We start from the raw sequence: 18961 nt of genomic DNA on the forward strand, positions 1-18961 counted from the left end.
AGGATCAGTTAGTTACCTTGGAGACTGCTCAGAATAAACAGCGTGTGGGGAGATGCGCGTTCACTCGTACAGTGGACAACAAATGTGTGCAACATAATAATACCGGGTTCAAAATAAGCTTTAAATGCATCTATAAATGAAATAAATATATAGCTGCAGGATAATTATTTTTGTGGTGTGAAAGAGACAAACATGAGGCAAACATGTCATTTATGATGTCAAACCATGAATTTATTATTTTTCTGACTTACTCTTCATACATAGAGGCTTATGAGGTACAGAAAACAACAAAGTGCTGAAAACAAGGCTCCAAAAATCTCCATAAACTCCCAAAGTAAGTAAGAAACGTCCACTGCTAACGTGACAGCAGCAGAGACCAGTGACCAAAACAAAAACATTTTTAAAAAACGGGGCAAACCACTGCTGTGGCCGCACACTATTGACAAATAAAAATCAGGGCTAACGGTGATTTGTGCTGAATTCATTAGCGGAAACGTCAATGTCAATTCACAAGATATAAAAGGGACAATGATACCGTGACGCTCTCTTCCCGTCTGTGTGGGTCTCGGGTTATGTTACAGATACAGCAGATTATAGTGTGTGGAGTTTCCTGAGTGTTGGTAGTAAGAGCAGCGCATGCTACTCGTCGTGACCGAGTCGTTTACAGTACTAGTTGAAAGGGTTACAGTGTTCTGTCGCATGGCTTATGGGAACAATAGGGAGCACCAGGTTTGCAACAACAACAACAAAAAGCAGTAAAGTCACTAAAGGCTACACACAGCCAGAAGTGTAATTGGTAGATCCTCTTATGTGCCCCTCCTTCCCCACCGCCCGCGCCAGATTTAAGAGAGTGCTACAGCTGTAGTGATTGGATTGAGGCATTCAGGTGCTTTTTTCCACTCCACAGAGAGACAAAAGCAGACCACGCACGCATAATGTTCAGCACATAACCACCAGTGAAGCCCCGACAGCTGCAATAACGAAAATAGTCATTAGCTCACACTGAAACAACTTCGGTAGGAAAATATAGTATAAAACTTTTGTCAACTTTCGACTTGTACAAATAAAATAAACTCCAGAGACAGAAGACGTACTGAACGGTAACGAAAACAAGTATTGCAAAAAAACAAAAACAAATGTGGTGACAAAGTGTCTTAGTGTGATTAATGATCAGAGAGTGTTTTATTTTGACTCTTTTTTCATAATCATTTTATTAACAAAAATAGAAGCTTTGAGTTATCTTTGAAAAGCCAGCAAGCCTGGCCCCGGTTTAGGACGCAGGGCCAAACAAAGACTAGGATGAGTATAGTAGACAGCTCTGGTTTTGGTTTGGAAGGGACTGTACAGTAAGGGTACTATATACACATAACATCCAACAGGATAGTCTACGTACATTGAAAGGCTTCTATAGGCATTACATCAAATGCAAAACAATATACAAATATATCAGACAGCGAGATGAAAGAAATACACTCACTGGGCTTCATCTCAAAAGCAAAAGTTGGCATTTTTGATGTCGCATTAAAAACATAGATTTAAATTGAAGCCATTCCCGAAGTTTCTTTTGGTTGATAATTTGAAGCCAACATTCACCTTTTGGCTGGTCTCCATGGCACAACAATAATAAAGAACTTTATAGTGTTTTTGCAGAGAATAGGACAAATCTCAAACAATGCCTTTTGTGGCAACGTATTTTCAAATTTTCTCCAAATAATGCTACAAAACTGGTCCTTCCAGTGGGCGTGGTGCCGCTGTTTAAACATGCATGATGCAAGAAGCGAACACTTGAATGGAAACCTGCAGGCACAGAAGTTAGGACCTGACCTGAGCGATTCCAGAGGTGCAGAACATACTGTGTCCAGTTGTAACGTCATTGTTGCATGGCTCAGTACAGTCCCACTACAGCCCCCCCCATTGCATTCCCATGATCAGCGAGCAGACAAGGAGAAGTGTGAGAAACAAAAGGAGGGACGAGAAAAGACGCTATGGAGAAGACTAAAGGAGCAGAAACAAGGCACAACTCCATAACAAAATGTGCAAGCTGTATGTAAGCCAAGCGCTAAGGAGCAGGGGACTGTAGAGAAAACGAAATGTGAAGGAGACTATAGAGTGAGTGGGGGGGGGGGGGGGGGGGGGCTTTAGACTGAAGACAGACAGAGGAGACATCGAGCCCCATCACAATCAAGGAACCGTCTGACTAGAACATGCAGCAGTTAGACAGCACAGTTGTAGCAGTTTATCAACTAGAAGCTGCCGCAGTCGCAGCGAGCCTTCCCGTAGCGAGCAACAGTTTTGAGCGTTTTTCTTTCAGCAAGGGGAAGTCTAACAGTTGGGCAAATCTATATTGAGTAGCCATGGACATATTAATTTGCCCCGTACGATCACTCCCCAGCTCGCTGTCCTGTCCGGCTTGCGGCCTTGTCAATCACTCAGAAGCTAATGTGCAAACCACAAAAATAGAAAACAAAAACAACAAATCCACCCGCACTATTCCAACGTGACCAATTCAAAGTGAACATTAGTGTCTCCTCTCCTTCATGTAGTCCAGTCCAGTTTTGTGAGTGTGTGTGTGTGTGTGTGTGTGTGTGTGTGTGTGCGCGCGCTCAGGAGCGTTTGAGCAGCGCCAGCCTCTGCAGCAGCTGCAGCTGCCTGGACTTCAGCTGCTTCCTCTCCTGAACCTTCTGCCGCTCGCTGACATGCAGCTGATGCAGGTACTCGGTGGCTCGCGTCAGGATCGCCACCTTCGGCGTCTTGGGGCAGTTCGCCAGGCCCGGGATCTCGTCCCGCAGCGACAGGAACCGCGAGCGCAGGTCGTTCCTCCGCTTGCGCTCGAGGAAGTTGTGAGCCTTGCGCTTGTCCGTGTCCTCGCAGTCTGAGGACTGGGGGCTGGAGAGGTGGCAGAAGGAGTGGGGCTTCGAGGGGGAGCTATGGGAGCGGGGGGTTGAGGAGGAAGAGGAGGAGGGAGGAGACGAAGGTGGCGAGGAGGAGGTAGGAGAGTAGGCGCTGAGGTCGGGCGAGGAGGACCGGGCTCCAGCAGACTTCCTGCTGTCTAAGTTCAGAGGGGCGTGGCCGGATCGGGGCTGGTAGTAGTGAGAGTTCTGGTGCGGCTGGGAGGAGGCCTCCTGCCGGACCCTCTTCCGAGGCGGCTCGACCGGCGCAGGGAGCGTGTCCGGGGAGGGGGCGGCATAGTTGTGCTGCTGCTGGTGTATGGAGATGTGGAAACGCTTCATGCCGAGGTCCAGGGGGTCCGCTCGCACCGTTATGGTCACTGGTTTGCGAGCGTTGACCAGCCGACGAGGTTTGCGTTGCTGCTTGTGCTCCACCGTCACCACATCAATCTCTTCTTCGTCCTCATCTTTGTCATCGTCGTCATCTGAAAAGAGCAGGAGAGAAGCTATTAAACTATGCATTTTTTTTTTTTTTGTTTTTCTTTTTTTTTAATGTGGTAATGACTGCAGATTGTCAGCTGAAGTTGAAAAGCTGAGTCACAATAAGGAGCCACCTCCCTGGACACGCTCGCTCTGGCCTCCTGCCTCCTTAAACCAATTAAATGCTTGTGTAAAAATGAAGCCACACAGCCTCATAAAACCCCCACACACACTGTCACAGTGATGATTGACAGACCGAGGATGAGAGGCAGCGACGGGTGGGGTTGGAAAGCCCTCAGGTGTAAAAATCGACAAGTCTTCTTGTCAAAAAGAGCCGACTAATATCCGACGCTGCGCACGTTTAAAGCCACTTAGCTGCTCGGTTTACCAGAGAAGAAACGAGGCATTAAATATGAGGAAAGGTCTTTATCGACTTGACCCTGAGGAGATTTTCAATACTCTTGTAAACTGAAACACACTCTTAAAGCAATTGCACCTATTTGACTGCTCAGAAAATAATAATTTCTATATCAAATAACACAGTAAAGAGGGGACGGACGAAGAGATTTGGAGGGAGGGGCGCCGGTCTATTATGTGCAACAGCAATTATAAGACAGCAGATGTAATCTCATATTACAAGGCACACAGAATTGATTCCCTCAAGTGGCCCTACACCGGAGCTCAAAGCACACACGTATTTCCGATGATTGCTCATGCTCCTCTTCTTTGAGCGCGCATTATCCCCTGGAACGGCGTACAATGCCGCCTCGCACTCTCGTCAAAGAATTCTGCACGCCTAGCCGACCTCCTAAACGGCTAATCCCGCTCTATTCACAGCCCGGGCTGGCTCGGACCGAAATCCACCCACTGACACAATTGGCGCCGCAGCCTGTTGAGCAGAGGAATGCAGCAACAAGTTTTCCCCCCTTTGTGACATTCCACACACCATTATGCATGGCCCGGGATCACATGGCAGCCTGCATGCCAGTCTCCATCATATGGGGTTCACAGAGTGGAAATGGAAAAAAGTAAAAAGGCTCTGGAGTCTTTGGCTAGATGTGGTGACTAAAAAATAAAATTAAAAACAGGGTTGATGCTTCTTCGCCTCTATGTTACATAAAGTTCCAATAATAAGGAATATTCTCATTGAATTTGTGCCAAATGTGAGCCGGGGGGGAGCAGGAGAGGATATTGTTATCATAAGTCAGACTGGAGGATCAGGGAGAGGTAGCAGCTGGTCTGCTGGAGCTGGGCCAAGCAGCAGATGTTTCAATGGGCGTGTCATGAAGCATGTGTTGCATGCACCAAGGTAACGCAATGCAGTCATCATGTGCCATTGCCAATCCTCAGCGCTAGATAATGGCCAATCAAAGCGACGTATTAACTACACGGGAGAGAGAGAAATGACGAGTAACCCTCACAAAATAAACTTCAAACAACAAAGTAGATGTGCTTTTGGAAAATTGGAGGGAAATTATTAAAACACTACGAGAAAGCTCCCATACGGTGTGATTATAGTCACTTAACTACACATATTAACCTAAAAATAGGCTTTAGTTACAACCAGAAACCTCACTTCAACACAGCCGAACTAGAAGTCAAAGAAAGCGTTTATTATAGCGACATGTTACCATAAATAAAAAGTACTACGTTGCATATTCTCACTGACCTGATGAGTCGGTGTGAGACTCTGAACCAGAGGACACTTCTCGCTTCTTGCAGCCACCGGTTAACGGGAAAGTGAGCACCGCAGCTGGGTCCACGCAGTCCGCCGCCAGTCCGCTGACGGTCGACGCGTCGGCGGGGGCGCACTGCGCCCTCCCCGTGGACGCGGCTGCGGACGCGGCCACGACTTTGGCGGCGGTGGCCCCCGTCGTCCCGGGACAGGGGGCGCAGCGCTCCCCTACCACTCTCTCCAGCTGCTGTCCGGCGGAGAAGCCGCTCCACATGCAGTCCTGGATGATGATCGAGCTCAGGTTCCCGAAGGAGTCATTGGCCGCGGTCAGCTTGCAGGGCAGGTCCTGCTGCTGCTGTTCGTCCTCCTGCCCCAAGAACTGAGAGACCCACTCCAGCTTGTCCCCCAGAGACGGGCACAGCAGCCCGACCCTGCCCGACCCTTCCACCGCCCGGATAGGGGACATGGGCGGGGTCGGGACCAGCTCGAATTTCTTCCATATGTCCTCGCTGGGCGCCGTGGACTTGAAGAAATCCTCGTCCGGGTCGTGGTGGTCGTCGTAGAAATAATGTTGGTAGTGGTCAAGGTGGTCCATGTCCCAGTTTTCATAACGAGGCGCGGTGTTGCTAATGCCCGGCATGGGGGCTGCAGGCAGGGGGTGGGGGGTGGGGGGGTGGATCACTCCCTGCTCCCTCTGTCTGCAGAGAGAGATAGAGCCAACAGTGTCACAATTTAACCTATATTCTCACCAAAACGATCACACATCTGTCCGTAGACACGTTGCCCTCTGGGGGGAACGTGGCCATGCATACAGCAGCATATGGTTAAATAATGGGGTTTTAAAAAAAGCTAAATATTGCCCTGCCCTTCAGGGAAACATCCCACTGTGATTCAACAGTTAAACGAAATACCTGTAGCCAATCAGAGCACGGTGTGCCAATTAAGACTACAACAAGAGTCATTTTAAGGTCACTGGGAACCATGGACACATTTAGGGACTAAAATACAAATAATCCGATGCTCAAACGTAGCAAAGTTAAACTACTCAATGTTGTTGCTGAGAAGTTTCGCAACAGCGTTTCATCACATAGCGCTGCTTTAGTAGTAGAGAGAAGGAGGAGCGGGTTTCTATTTTCTGCTGACTGCGATTAAATTACATAGATGTAGATTAATTGGACAGACAGGTACCCGTCCTGCCTGCCAATGATCCCGCTCCTCCAGCGGAGTCGTATGCAAAGTCGTTTACTCTGCTCCTCCTCGAGCTCAAAGAATTCAGCTGCGCGGATCAGTTTAACTACGCAGCAGGCGCGCTAAGTAAGAAAGGCTGCAGAAAAAGAAAAAACTAATTTAACGTCCAATCGCGCGGCAGTGTTGTTAAACGTCCTTTGTGAAGTTGATGTGGAATAAAAGTGAGTTTATTACCTGGTGTCGAGAGTGAGAAACCCGCCAGCGTCCTCATAGATCCACCGTGCGTAATATCAGTGTCCAAAAAAAAAAAAAAAAAAAAAGCAGCGTCCAGAATGATTCCTTACGTGTATTCTGCCTCAAATGTGAGCTGTTCCGCTTGGGCGTCTTCTTCCGGTTTTTAAACAGTTGTTGTGGTGGGGTGAAAGATTCCGTTTGGTTGCAGTCGCGCCGTGCAGAAGGGCTGTGTGTGCTTCGGCTGTGGTCACTTTCTTTTGCCGACTACTGCACTAAATGGTCCGGGGGAAGGAGAGTTGGCTGCTATGCATAAAAGGCGGGTCGTAGTAGGAGAGCCACGCCCTGCGGTTTAAAGGCGCAGCACACTCAAAAAACCCGCGCATGGTGCTCTGCAGAGCGGATTTTATGACACTGGTTTGATAAGATCACACTGATTTTGCAATAATTAGCCACTGCCCACATAATAACATGTGCATGTGTGTTACAATGCATGGAAACGCACACACACACACACACACACACACACACACACACACACACACACACTTATGTTTAAACATCACGCTGCTAAGAAATAAAAGGAGGGCATCTTCTGCAGCGGGGAGAGATAAGGTGTGTGTGTGTGTGTGTGTGTGTGTGTGTGTGTGTGTGTGTGTGTGTGTGTGTGTGAGTGCGCATCTGTGCGTCACTGTGATTTCATGCGGACATATGGCTGCAGTATCCGATGTCGCCCATGCATTATCACGGTCTCTGTAATCAATATCAAGCCTATGATGTAGAGCCCCCCCCCCCCCTCCATCCTCCCCCCTCAGAGAGCCATTATGGAAGCAACCCTCTGTGTCTGCCACGACATTTATGTGTGTGTGTGTGTCACTTCGACAGCTGCACACACACTATCGCAGACGCACACCAACAACTGCTGACTCTTGTTATTCTTGACACACGAAACCCTCTCAGTTTTGCCCTTTTTTCTTCTTTTTTTTGGTGAGCTGTGAAACTATGCCGCACTAAACTTTGGCACACTTGAGGATGGTGGTTGAGAAACATCCTTCCTATAACTGCTCCTCTAAAGCCCCCTCCCTCTCCGGCTCGAGGGCTTCGCAGACAGCGTGAAATCCTTGTCTGTCCACCTCATCTTCCCGTCAAAACTCAGACGCCTCCTCTTCTTCCTCCTCTTTCCTTCAACCCCATCTTCTGTCACTCATCCTCTATTCTTCTCTCCTCACTTTTTGCCTACTTCCCCCTCAACTCTCCCAGCAGCCCCCCTCTTGTGCTTTTATCCTCAGTCACCCCTAATCAAAAAGATCTTGACCCGACATGAAGCAGGGAGACCTCAGAGGGCTGCATCCCAGGAGAGATCCCACAAAGACACAGAACTAACCGACTGCATCTTTCCCCATCTGTATCACTTTCTCTCTCTTTAGCTCCTTCCGCTCCTGATCCCTCTTTCTCTCATGCGCTTTTATCCTCGTTACATACTTTGAAATGCTTAATCTGCCTCCTCGCTTTGAATTAATCATCAAAGGTGAACGGGTGAACCGGCTCCTTCAAATGAAAAGAAAAGAATTATGTAGATCAAGTGAGTTCAGCCCCCATAAGGAGCCCCTCTACTCCTTTAAATCATTTATATGTACAAAAATGCACACATTTCATTGATATGTAAATGTCAATATGTCAAAATGTCAACCTCTGGTTTGTCTCCTTCCTTTTTCTTTTCTAGAATAAAACATCCATACATATACAGTACATACATGCTAGAGACGGTCTCGTAGGATTAGTGACACGTTTTCACTCATGAGGTACAAATGAAGTGGTATCTGCTCCCAGAATAGAGAAGCTGATGGTGTTGATACGCTGTGTGCATATCAATAAATAACATTAAAGTGCTTGTGTGCAACAACGTTAAGTAAAAGTAAAACGGCAACCAACGGTGACTTAGTTCAACATTTTGGGGAATATCCTCATTCGCCTTCATGCTGAGATTTAGAAGATTCTTACGTCTGCAGGGTAAATATGAAGATACAGCCAGTTAGCTTAGCTTAGCACAAAGACTTGAAAACAGGGGGAAACAGCTAGCCTGGCTACCAGCTCCTTTGGCAAAATAAAGTTAATGTTAAAGTTTGTTTTATCCGCACTAAAACTGAAGAGTAAAAAACACAAGTTTAACTTTTACGGGACGTTATGTGCAGGACTTTTTTTCGGCTGGACCTGGCCTCAAACTTTTGCCACAACACAACAAACTGGACTTCCTGGATTGTGTTTCATGTTTCAGTTTCAGTTTTTGGTCTGAACACTTATTCACAGCAAGAAAGCGCAGAAGTGTATTTCTCAAAATGTCAAACACTTCCTTTAACAGACAGCAGCGATGATAAAACCTCACTTCATCATATATTGTTTTTACACATATGTTATTCTCAGACATTTTAGGGGAATTCAAGGTTCAGCACTTTGTCAGTGAACAGTTAATATAACACTCACACACAAGAGTTGCTGTTTTCCTTCCACACTTCCCAGCTGATTCTTTTCTTTTTTGAGAACATACTGTGCATAGAATTGTGTTTCATTATGGCGCTTCCAATCATTACATCAGATGAGATTAAATGAAGCTGTGTTGATCGCCAAGAGGCAGTCGCAGCAGCAGCAAAGTGCAGTTCATGATGAATGACTTCATCGCACAGAATATTGCAGATGATAATAAATAAATGGCAGTTGTTATTCAAAGAGAGAGAAGAGTAGTGCAGCAAAGACGATGGGCTCACTTGAATAAACCCGTGTGTGTGTGTGTGCGTTTTGATCAGATTTACACATTGATTTGCACCAGATGTTAGTTCTCACCATGTCATTCAGATTGTAAAAGTAGCATATACATAGAAATATAAATGTGCAGAGGTCTGCTTTGTTCACTGTCACCTTGTAAATATAATTACAAACCTCTTCCTACAGGAACATTAATATTTACGGAACAGGTAATCACTCAACGTGTGTAAAGAGATGATTTATTGCACTGAGGGTATTAAGGAGAGAGGATTGATGGGAGGGGATCGACAAGCGTCGCCCCCCTCCCTCCCTCTTCCTGGGTCACCCTTCACGTCACTCCTCAAACCGCTCCGTCTCCTCCCGACTCTGACCTTCCAGACTGATCAATGAACACCTAGTCTGGGACCCGCCCATCAGTGTGTCTGAGGTTCACTTCATGTAATCTGGGAGACTGGAGAGGAAAAGGGACAGCTGCTACCCACTGGATGGCGTTGACCTCCTGCTGACACACACACACACACACACTCACACACGATAAGGAAGAGGATTGTCTTTCAGTCCAGATGCTCATTACGTGGAGCTATTGCACACTGAGCTGCACACACACACTCTGTCTGTCTGTCTAACCCTCCACCTCGTTCCGGACTTCCCACTCTCCGACGGTAAACAGGAACTGTTTCCGTAACTTTTTGTAACCATGGTTCTTGTATCAGCATCTTTCGGAAAAGGACACCGAAACCTACGGAGAAAAAACAAACTCCCAAGCTTCTTCTCTCGATTTTGACTCCGATGTTTCGTGAGCTGCTGGGTTTTTGTACCAGTCCCTGTAAACACTTTATAATCAAATTTACACGTCAACCGTCTAACCTTAAAGTTACTGTGAAGAACTTTTAATTGGTAATGAAACAGTCTCAATACTGATGCCTCTATATGACCGACATAAGTAAACAAGACCATCAGGGAGAATGTTGGCTACTTCTAGTTATTGTTAATGCTTGTCATCTGTGCCACCAGGTAGAATTTCAGGTGAAATCTGATCATGCAGGTTCACCAGAAACTCCTTCAGCTCAGACTCCAGCGGGGTTTCCAGCAACGACCAGCTCACCGTCAACAGACCCAGATCTGGCGGAAGTCGGAAGATTTGGCGGCAGGAAAAGAGCAGCGCTTCATCCCCGCTGCTCTGCTGGGAGCCATCACCGAAACCATGCTGCTGGAGATCCAGGCCACATTGCTGGGCCCGCTGGAGGGAAGGGAGGCCACGGGAGAACCAGGACTGAGCAGAGCGGACTGTTAGAGTTCTGCTGAAGTAGATTAAGACGTTTTTTAAAGGGACTCTGGGGCTCGGGAACACTGCCACTTTTGTCCGCAGGGACCGCCAAAATCAACACAAAATAAAAGTTCCTCGCAGTAGCTTTAACCATCTGACACCGATGTCTATAGCCTTAAACATCTCATGGGGGTTCTGCAAATATCGGGTATCATCTGGATGGCCAGTCAGCTCCTGACTGCAGCAGGCTACATCCATGGCTCTGTCATGGCTCTGTCATGGCTCTGTACGGCAACACGGCTAATGATTATCAGTTATAGAAAAGGCATCAAAGTGGCAGGAAATCCATTCAGCCTGTCACGGATACTACACTGAGAGCTGAAAACAGAGAGTGAGCATTCCTCATAGCCTTTCGCATGTGAACACACCGTCTCTGTTATGCTTAGACAGGTAAATGAACTCTCTACCTACACATGTGTGTGTGTAGAGCAGGCCAACCCAAATTACACATACGCCAACAGCAGTGATTGACAAGCTGATGTTACTCAGTTGATTCTCTTCTTTCTTCAGTGACTTTTATTGCATTCTGGGTAGAAATCAATTCGGGAGGAACAGGCTGTCAGCACAGACTGTACCCTGGAGAGACAGAGAGAGAGAGAGAGAGAGAGAGAGAGAGAGAGAGAGTAAGAGAGAGTAAGAGAGAGAGGTAAAGAGAGAGAGTGTGCGTGTGAAAAAGAGAGGGGTATATATGTGTGTCAAAAAGCAAGGGAATAAGAAGTGTCTGCGGGAGAAGGAGGGGAAATGGAGGGGAAAGACGCTGTGCAAAATAATGAATAAGAAGCAGGGGGGGGGGGGTGTGAAGAATGTTAGACAACTGGGGAAGGGAGGGAGAAGGTATTATATAGGGAGTGAGGGGGGAAAGAGGGACAGGGACAGAAGGGTGAGAGAAAAAAAGAAACAGCATGATGGAGATTTAAGGAGGTGAAGAGATAGCAGCTCTCAGGAACAGACTTGAAGAAAACGGTGCAATTACATAACCAATATTTGGCAGGGCAGCGTTATTGAGCATTCTGCAAGCATTGCACTGACAGATATACACACACAAAACCTCACACACACACTCAGTCAACACAGACTGCAGATAATCCCACATATGCATACAAACCGACGTAAATAAATACAAGCAAATAGTCCGCTAACATTCTGTCTGATGAACCGCCTGCTGTTTTGCATTCAGGTTACATAACGTAAATGCAAAAATGTCTGGGAAGTCAACAGTGTGTGTGTGCGTGCGTGTGTGCGTGTGTGTGTGTGTGTGTGTGTGTCTCTTTGTGTTATAACTGACTGAGCTGATTGTTTTGAATGCGTCTCCAGAGTGAGGATGCTCTTCTACTCCATTCCAACAGGCAGGACAGCTGTTTTAAAGAAGGTAGGAAGTTTGTTGGTCAGTTCTCCGGTTATACGTTTGAAGTCCTCATTTACTCAATACCTCATTTTCTGGAAATGTTATGTTGAACTAGGAGAAGAGTTGATCATCGGGATTTCAGGCATCAGGTAATAATGCAATGCCAAATATAAAAGGTGGGTTGAACACACGTGGCCTCCAGCTGGAGACGGTGAAAAGCATTCGTTAATGTGTGTGTGATGGAAATGGACTGTCCATGTCTGCCTGTACCAGTAGCCAAATTATACGGTGAAGAAACAACAATTCAAGGGGCATGAAATTGTGTTTCGACCAACATGGGAGCAGTAAAAACAGGCCGTAAAGACAACATCGACACATTGTCCCCTCATAAAGTTGTTATACATTGGTTGATTGTTTGAGTGTCCTGGACCATATGGTGCCATTATAAGACACCAGTGACTCTTTCCTGCCATTAAAACTTTAAATCACGCTCACATTACTCTTGCTGAGTCTTGCAAATATTTAGGAATCTGGCTTGACAATAAACCTGCCCTTCACTATTCATGTTTAACATTTGACCCCAGAATTAAATAATCAAACCAGGCTTCTTGTATAAAATGAAAGGATGTCTGTCAACTATCGTGCAGTCGACCTTCATGTCTGTTCTCAACTATGGAGATGTTCTGTAGTGGTACCCCATCAACACTCCAGCTGTTAAACCCTGTGGATCATAGCGCATTACGCTCTATCACAAATGACACATTTCATACTCGTCAGTGTTCTCTGTGTCACACGGTTGGATGGAGCTCCTTACAGTCAAGAAGAACGAGCCATCTCATGGTATTCATTTGTAAAGCTCTCTACTGTTGAAGCTTAAACTACCTCACATCACAACCAGCAACTAAACTTAACCTCGGATGTGCCTCATGCACACTAATGCTGCAGAGAACTGCTAACTGCCCTCAGTCTAGGTTCCCCCTCAGAGATTTAAAGGCGAGACACGACATTGCTTTTCATGCTCTGGTCAATTTTGAGATTTTGTCTCCAGACTAGTGGAAAGAAAACCTTTAATATTCACTTAGGTGTTTATTTTACTACTTTGTCTATTTGCGTCTCTAGATTTCTCCTTAATTCCCCAAAAGTTAGCATTATATAATGCCTCATTTGCATATTTAAACATAACATTTAAGAAAACTGGTGTTTATGTAAGTCATCAGCTGGGGAAGTTTCATATATCTTTTAGTTCTTTTTTTTCACCTGAAGTATTCGTCTTAATGTAAGCAATCGACTAAGAAGTTTCATGATGATATCTATTAGTTAAAATAGTTTTTTAGGATTCTTGTAATTGCTTTTAATTGCTATTTCTAGTTGTGTTGTTTCTGTTTTTTGCTGATTGCGTTCTTGTGAATCTTCCCAGGTCTTTCTTAATCTCAATGACACTACCTGATTAAATAAAGATTTAATGAAAAAAATGTGCACATTTACACATCCCGCAGACATAGTGTTATTTTTAATCCATGAATCAAATGGTAAAGTGATAAAAAATAATATTTACCCACCACTACATCCATAATCACATTAAAACCAAACACAGCATCTCTGTGTCCCTGTGCAGCTTCTGATCCCTTGCCTGAATCCAGCACCCACTGTGTTCCCTCTGCAGCAGACCAGAACATCCTGTTCAGCAGTGAGACATCTAGTGGTGACAACTAACGCTCTGACTCCCGACCGTTTGACTCGCCGGAGAGCAAACTGGCACTTGAAGCTGTAAATACGCAGAGACGGCAGGCCTTTTCTGTTTGCACTTTGTCTTTTCTGTTCGTGCATTTGAATTCTCAGTGGGCATAGCAACAGGGCAAATAGTTCTCAAGGCAGCAAAATATAAAATGTAACATTTCTGTACGTACATTGCTAATTTATCCAGGAATGTAGAGACAAAAAAGTAAAAATGTAGCCACATCCTTGAATCTGCTCTCTGCCTCGCGACGAGAAAGAGCTTGGCTTGGCTTTGGAACACAGTGAAGATGCAACCTTGACGAGCTGATACAGAACGGTCTATGTGTGTGTGTGTGTGTGTGTGTGTGTGTTCAGACAACAGTATCTTGGCGCTTTGATGCAGAGCCGATGTCAAAACAACAGCTTGCACCAAGAGGAACCCTCTGAAATCAAATGAGCGCCATAAAATGCCCGAGTCAAAGCCGGTGTCTCCACTGAGCTGCATGCATGGACCCACAGTTGTGCAGGTGACACATTTAAAGCTATAGTCAATAATCTCCTGGACAAAGTGGGTCAAATGTCAACATGCGAAAGGGGTCGCTCGTAGAGTTTAAGCAGTCAACAAGCTCTTCGTAGCATATTAGCATCTTCAAGCACATTGTGTGGCTTTTACAGCCCAGAGCTTCCCTGTTTCGGTTTGTCTCATCGCTTTAGGCGGGTTTTTTTCAGCTGCAGCAAACATCTTTCTGCAGAGAAAAGGGCTCTGATGAAGTCGTTGTACGCATGAATACCTGCTTAGCACCAAACAACAGACGACAAGGTGAACGTAGAGAGCCAGATATTTCTCTTAGGAGAATGTGAACACAGACAAGTTCAAATGAATAATGTTCCTCTGTGTCTGCTGGATGTGGACATATGCAGCTGTTAGCTAATTTAACAGTCACAATTTAACTTTAACTCAATGTTGTGTTGCCGATTTTGGCATTAACAGAGGAGGAAAGTAATGGAGGTATTTTCTTTGAGTCCATAGTCTGACATGCCTAACTATGTCAGATCGTACAGAACGCAACACTGAAGAAACAAGGGAAATTCTGTGGATACGTCATGATGTCAGGGTGTTTGAACCGGAAAACTGTTTTGGATCACAGAAAGTAAATTCACTCTTTTTTTCTGTTTTTCTTTTATTATGACAAGCTGTGTTCATTGTTTCATGTGTTTCAAATAATCATTGACAGTTTATTTAGTCCTGTAATGCTGAAGTTTGCCACATCAAAGTTTTTCAGTATAAAAGCATGAGGAGTCATTGTGGGGACGGAAGTAACAGATGTTTCTTTCGTCCCTCAACGTAAAGTTAGCAACAGATTAAATGAAATGATTCTGAATCTGAATTAACTGTTTTACTGTTAAATTTTCTTTAATTAACAGTTATACTTTTCATACTGTTGTTGTAAAACCTTTCATGAAATTGAAAATTATATTTAATATTTTTTTAAGATAAAGTACATAATGTGTTTGCCATCACATATTACCAAAGATATTTTCAGACATGTTTAATTAAAACAAAAAAGATATATACAAAATTCAAGTTTATACGTGTTACTTTCATCTCGATTGAAAGAGTCCAAAGTAACAACACACAACGTCCGTCAAATTATACTGAAGTCGTTCCGCATTTGAGCAAAATAACACGTGGTATTCTATGTCTTCTTGTGTGTAACGTTATCTTTTTAAATTCCGTTTACCTGAAAAGTGTTACTTTCGTAGCGGCTCTCCCCTACAGATGGTGAACAGGCTCAGCTTTTGTTGGTAAGACACGATGCAGGATTTCCCACATTTCTACATAACTGACAACAACAAATAATAGCGCTTGAGCCAATTATGACTCATCTGTGGCATCTCAATCTTTCTTAGTCAGCTTGTACTTTCTCATTCAGGTAAATATATATGTGTATATATTTTTGGTATAAAAAGCTCCACTCTTTCAAGGAGAGGTGGGGGTCCTGAATACTGGTCCTGGACTGGTCTTGTAGCCTGGAGGCAAGAGAGGCAGGGATGTGTGGTAACCTACAGATGGGCGCCCAGACACAGATGGGCACACACACACACGCACGCATGCACGCACACACACACACACACACACACACGCACACACACACACACACACACACACACAAAGAGCACTGCAAGAAGATCAAAAGAGGGAGTGTGGCTTTGGCTTGTCAGCAGTGAAGACTGATGGACGGCGGCATCTGTGTTGGTTGGAGAAAGGAGGAAGCTGAGAGAGGAAGAGGAGGTCTGCACCGTAAATTGCAATAAGTTGACTTTACTTCAAAAACAAGTCACGAAAACCGATTGCCTCAGAATTTTCAAGAGAAGTAGATTACTCTTTTGTGGTTGCTAAAGCTGAATAAAACTGTGTTTAGGCAACTCAGGTTACAGCAGTTAACTTGAGTAAAGTCAAAATCATGAATTAGGTTGACTATAAAATGTTGGTGCAGACAACTTAAAGATCTGACTTATGTTAAGTAAGCAGTACTCATAAAAAAATCCTATCTTTACAAGTCCAAGTATTCTCATTAAAAGGAAAACATCTGGAAACCGATCGCCTTAACATTGTCGACAAGCTGAACTACAAAGTTGTAAGCTGTTGAAACAAATAGAGAGAACATTTATTGAGGGAGAACTGGAAGAGTTTATCTGATCGGTAAAAGAAGAAAAACGAATAGATTTCTGAGTTTTGGTGCTATTTTCAGACATATTGTCAAACCTCAGACTTTATACTGAAAATGCTCGACATGCTGCCAAAATTATTATGTAAACAATTGAAATGAAAATTGTTGGAATACAGATTATTGTTCACTGTGATGAACAAACACTATTGTTAGTCAACAATATCGGATAACAGTTTAAATCTGCAGTTGGTAATTTATTATTAAAAAATACATTTTTATCGTGTTTGCCCAAACTGTCCCTTTATCCTGACAGTAGTAGAAGAAGAGAGAGAGACAGAGAATCTATGAATATCTTTCTCATTAAGATCACATTCACTAGATGCAAAACAGTATCTGGGTTTCCTAGAAGGTTAGTATGGGGCTGACTAACTTAGCAGACTATTAAATACTTACATATGTTATTTGTAAAAATGAGGCATAACTGCTCATGTGGCTTGACTGAATTTCACTTTCCATTGTGACAGCTTTGAGACACGCTATTTGTTATTCAAATGATGTCATTGATCCGTCATTGCGGATTAGAAGGGAAAACCACATTTGTTTTCTTTCTCCATATAGGCTCCTGTTGGAAACGTACAAGTTATAAACATAGTTGCGCACACAACAGAGGAGGTTAAGTGGAGATGAAAGGAACCGGGAGACAACACCTCGCCTCATAATTATTCCTAATTAAGATTAATTGCCTTTTGAAGAGCGAGGGTAATTCCTATTGGCCCTGTGGGTGTGATTTCCCACACAAGGATGATTCAAAACAAAACAAGGCTGTCGGCGCAGATCGCATCAGTTGTTGCATTGTCTCGCAGTACAGTGCCCACTTTATTTAAGTACAAGGGTAGATTAGTCTCAGTGCCGATTAGCAACTAAATACTGGAAGCGTGAGTGACCAGCATTAGGTAAACCACCACCAAAATAGGAGGACATCTTATAGTTTTGTTTTTTTATTGTTTTGGTTCACTTGCAACAGCATCGGAGAGAGTTGTGTAACTTATAAGACGAGGACGGAGTGTCCAACTCCTTTTCCCCCGGTGCTGTCAAAGAGACTTTAGACGCAGTAGCAGAACAAGATAAAACAATTACAGAAGCAATTGGCATTTACATTGACTTATGCAAGTTTTATTTGTATTATTCTATTTATTTAGTCATTTCAATTTCCTATTCCTAATATGCCTATTGTTACTGTTTGTAGGTTTGTTCAGTGTTTGAAATTATCTTTATAATGAAAATAGTTTACCAAAGTTGGCAAACGCCAGCAGAAAAAAGAAGTCAGTGTGGAAGTGTCTTAAACTGAGGGGACGACTCCTCTGGCTGCACAAAGAAGCCAGATTGTATAGAAGTCTATGAGAAAATGACTCTACTTCTCACTTGATTATTAATAAACATTGTCAACATGAGTTTTTCATCTTAATCGCTAGTTTCAAGTCTTCTTCAATACAGCATGATGTTTATTTAGTAAATTATTGTCCCATTTAGAGTCAAATAGACGATAAAGCAGGGTATGCTCTAGGGCGGGGCTACCTTGTGATCGACAAGTCGCTATACCACGCCTACTAAGATGTAGCATTGTGTTTCCCTCCCCAGCTCCACAAGCTCATATAGATACGGTCACCTCCGGCTCCAAAAAACAAGATGGCGACGGACGAAAATCCTGAACTAGAGTCTTCAAAACGTCAGTCGACAAAACCAATGAGTGATGTCACGATGTCCACTTCCCAGTCGCTCCATCATGACGTCATCAGGGTTATTTTCTCGTGCTCTGGTTTTCATCACTTCCTCTTCTTCACCGGTGTCACAAACATTCTACATAGTTTAAGTTTGACGCGACACAATAAAAGAAAGAGCTAAATAACGGTCACCACGCTCACGCACTCCGTTATAAAGTACGATTATGCTCCATGTGAATGATAGCGGCGAGACGCGAGCGTGCAATGGAAGCATTATTAGCCGGCAGACCTCCTCCAGTCACCGATCCAAACTGGTGCGCTGTGGAACGAGAGGGAAAATCAAATTTTCATCTTTGAGAGAACACTCATCTCCTCTGTCTCTCAGACAAACAGTCATGTGCAGAGGGAGAGAACATTGTGTTGTTGAGGGAGCATCGCATATCGCGCGGACTCTTTTGATTTGACTCATTTGATGGACAGGGAGGTCCCAGAAGAATTGTGGGAGTTCCTCATCATTGTCCAGCATTTGCCGTGAGGTGTCTTCCAAATGACACATTGTGAGTGTTCAGTGCACACACACAATCTGCTGCTGAAGACCATATATTCATTGGGTGTCTCTGGGTCCTTCACCTCGCTACAAAGGCTTTGCTTCTCTCCCGTCGCCCCTCACAAATTCCCCCCCCCCCCCCTCCCCCTCACCCTCCCCCGCAACCACAAAAAACACCCAGCGATTGTCTCCCACCGTCCCTGCTGAGGAAGATACAATGGTTAACTCTGACAATAACTCCTGCAGCTCCTCCTCAAATGTAACCAAACTGAGGCAGCCACTATGTGCATCAATGTGTGTGTGTGTGTGTGTGTGTGTGTGTGTGTGTGTGTGTTCTGTGGAGCATATGGCCTTCTGACATCGCAAGCAGAAGGTCACAGTCTAAAGGAATTCAAGTCACTCTGGGAATCT

At 44.5% G+C, this 18961-nt stretch overlaps 1 protein-coding gene across 1 annotated transcript; it reads right to left on the reverse strand.

Annotated features, from left to right (window-relative positions):
• Positions 1-206: 206 nt before the first annotated feature.
• On the reverse strand, positions 207-6943 carry myclb (MYCL proto-oncogene, bHLH transcription factor b). Its single transcript, XM_076075302.1, has 3 exons — positions 6466-6943; positions 5038-5741; positions 207-3373 (listed from the first exon to the last, which is right to left on the reverse strand). The coding sequence occupies exons 2-3, from the start codon at positions 5681-5683 to the stop codon at positions 2604-2606; spliced, it is 1416 nt and encodes a 471-aa protein (XP_075931417.1). The 5' UTR covers positions 5684-5741; positions 6466-6943; the 3' UTR covers positions 207-2603.
• Positions 6944-18961: the final 12018 nt, after the last annotated feature.

This window comes from Anarhichas minor, unplaced genomic scaffold (genome assembly GCF_050575085.1).
Source record: "Anarhichas minor isolate MPS153535 unplaced genomic scaffold, ASM5057508v1 ptg000051l, whole genome shotgun sequence".
NCBI lineage: Eukaryota > Metazoa > Chordata > Actinopteri > Perciformes > Anarhichadidae > Anarhichas > Anarhichas minor.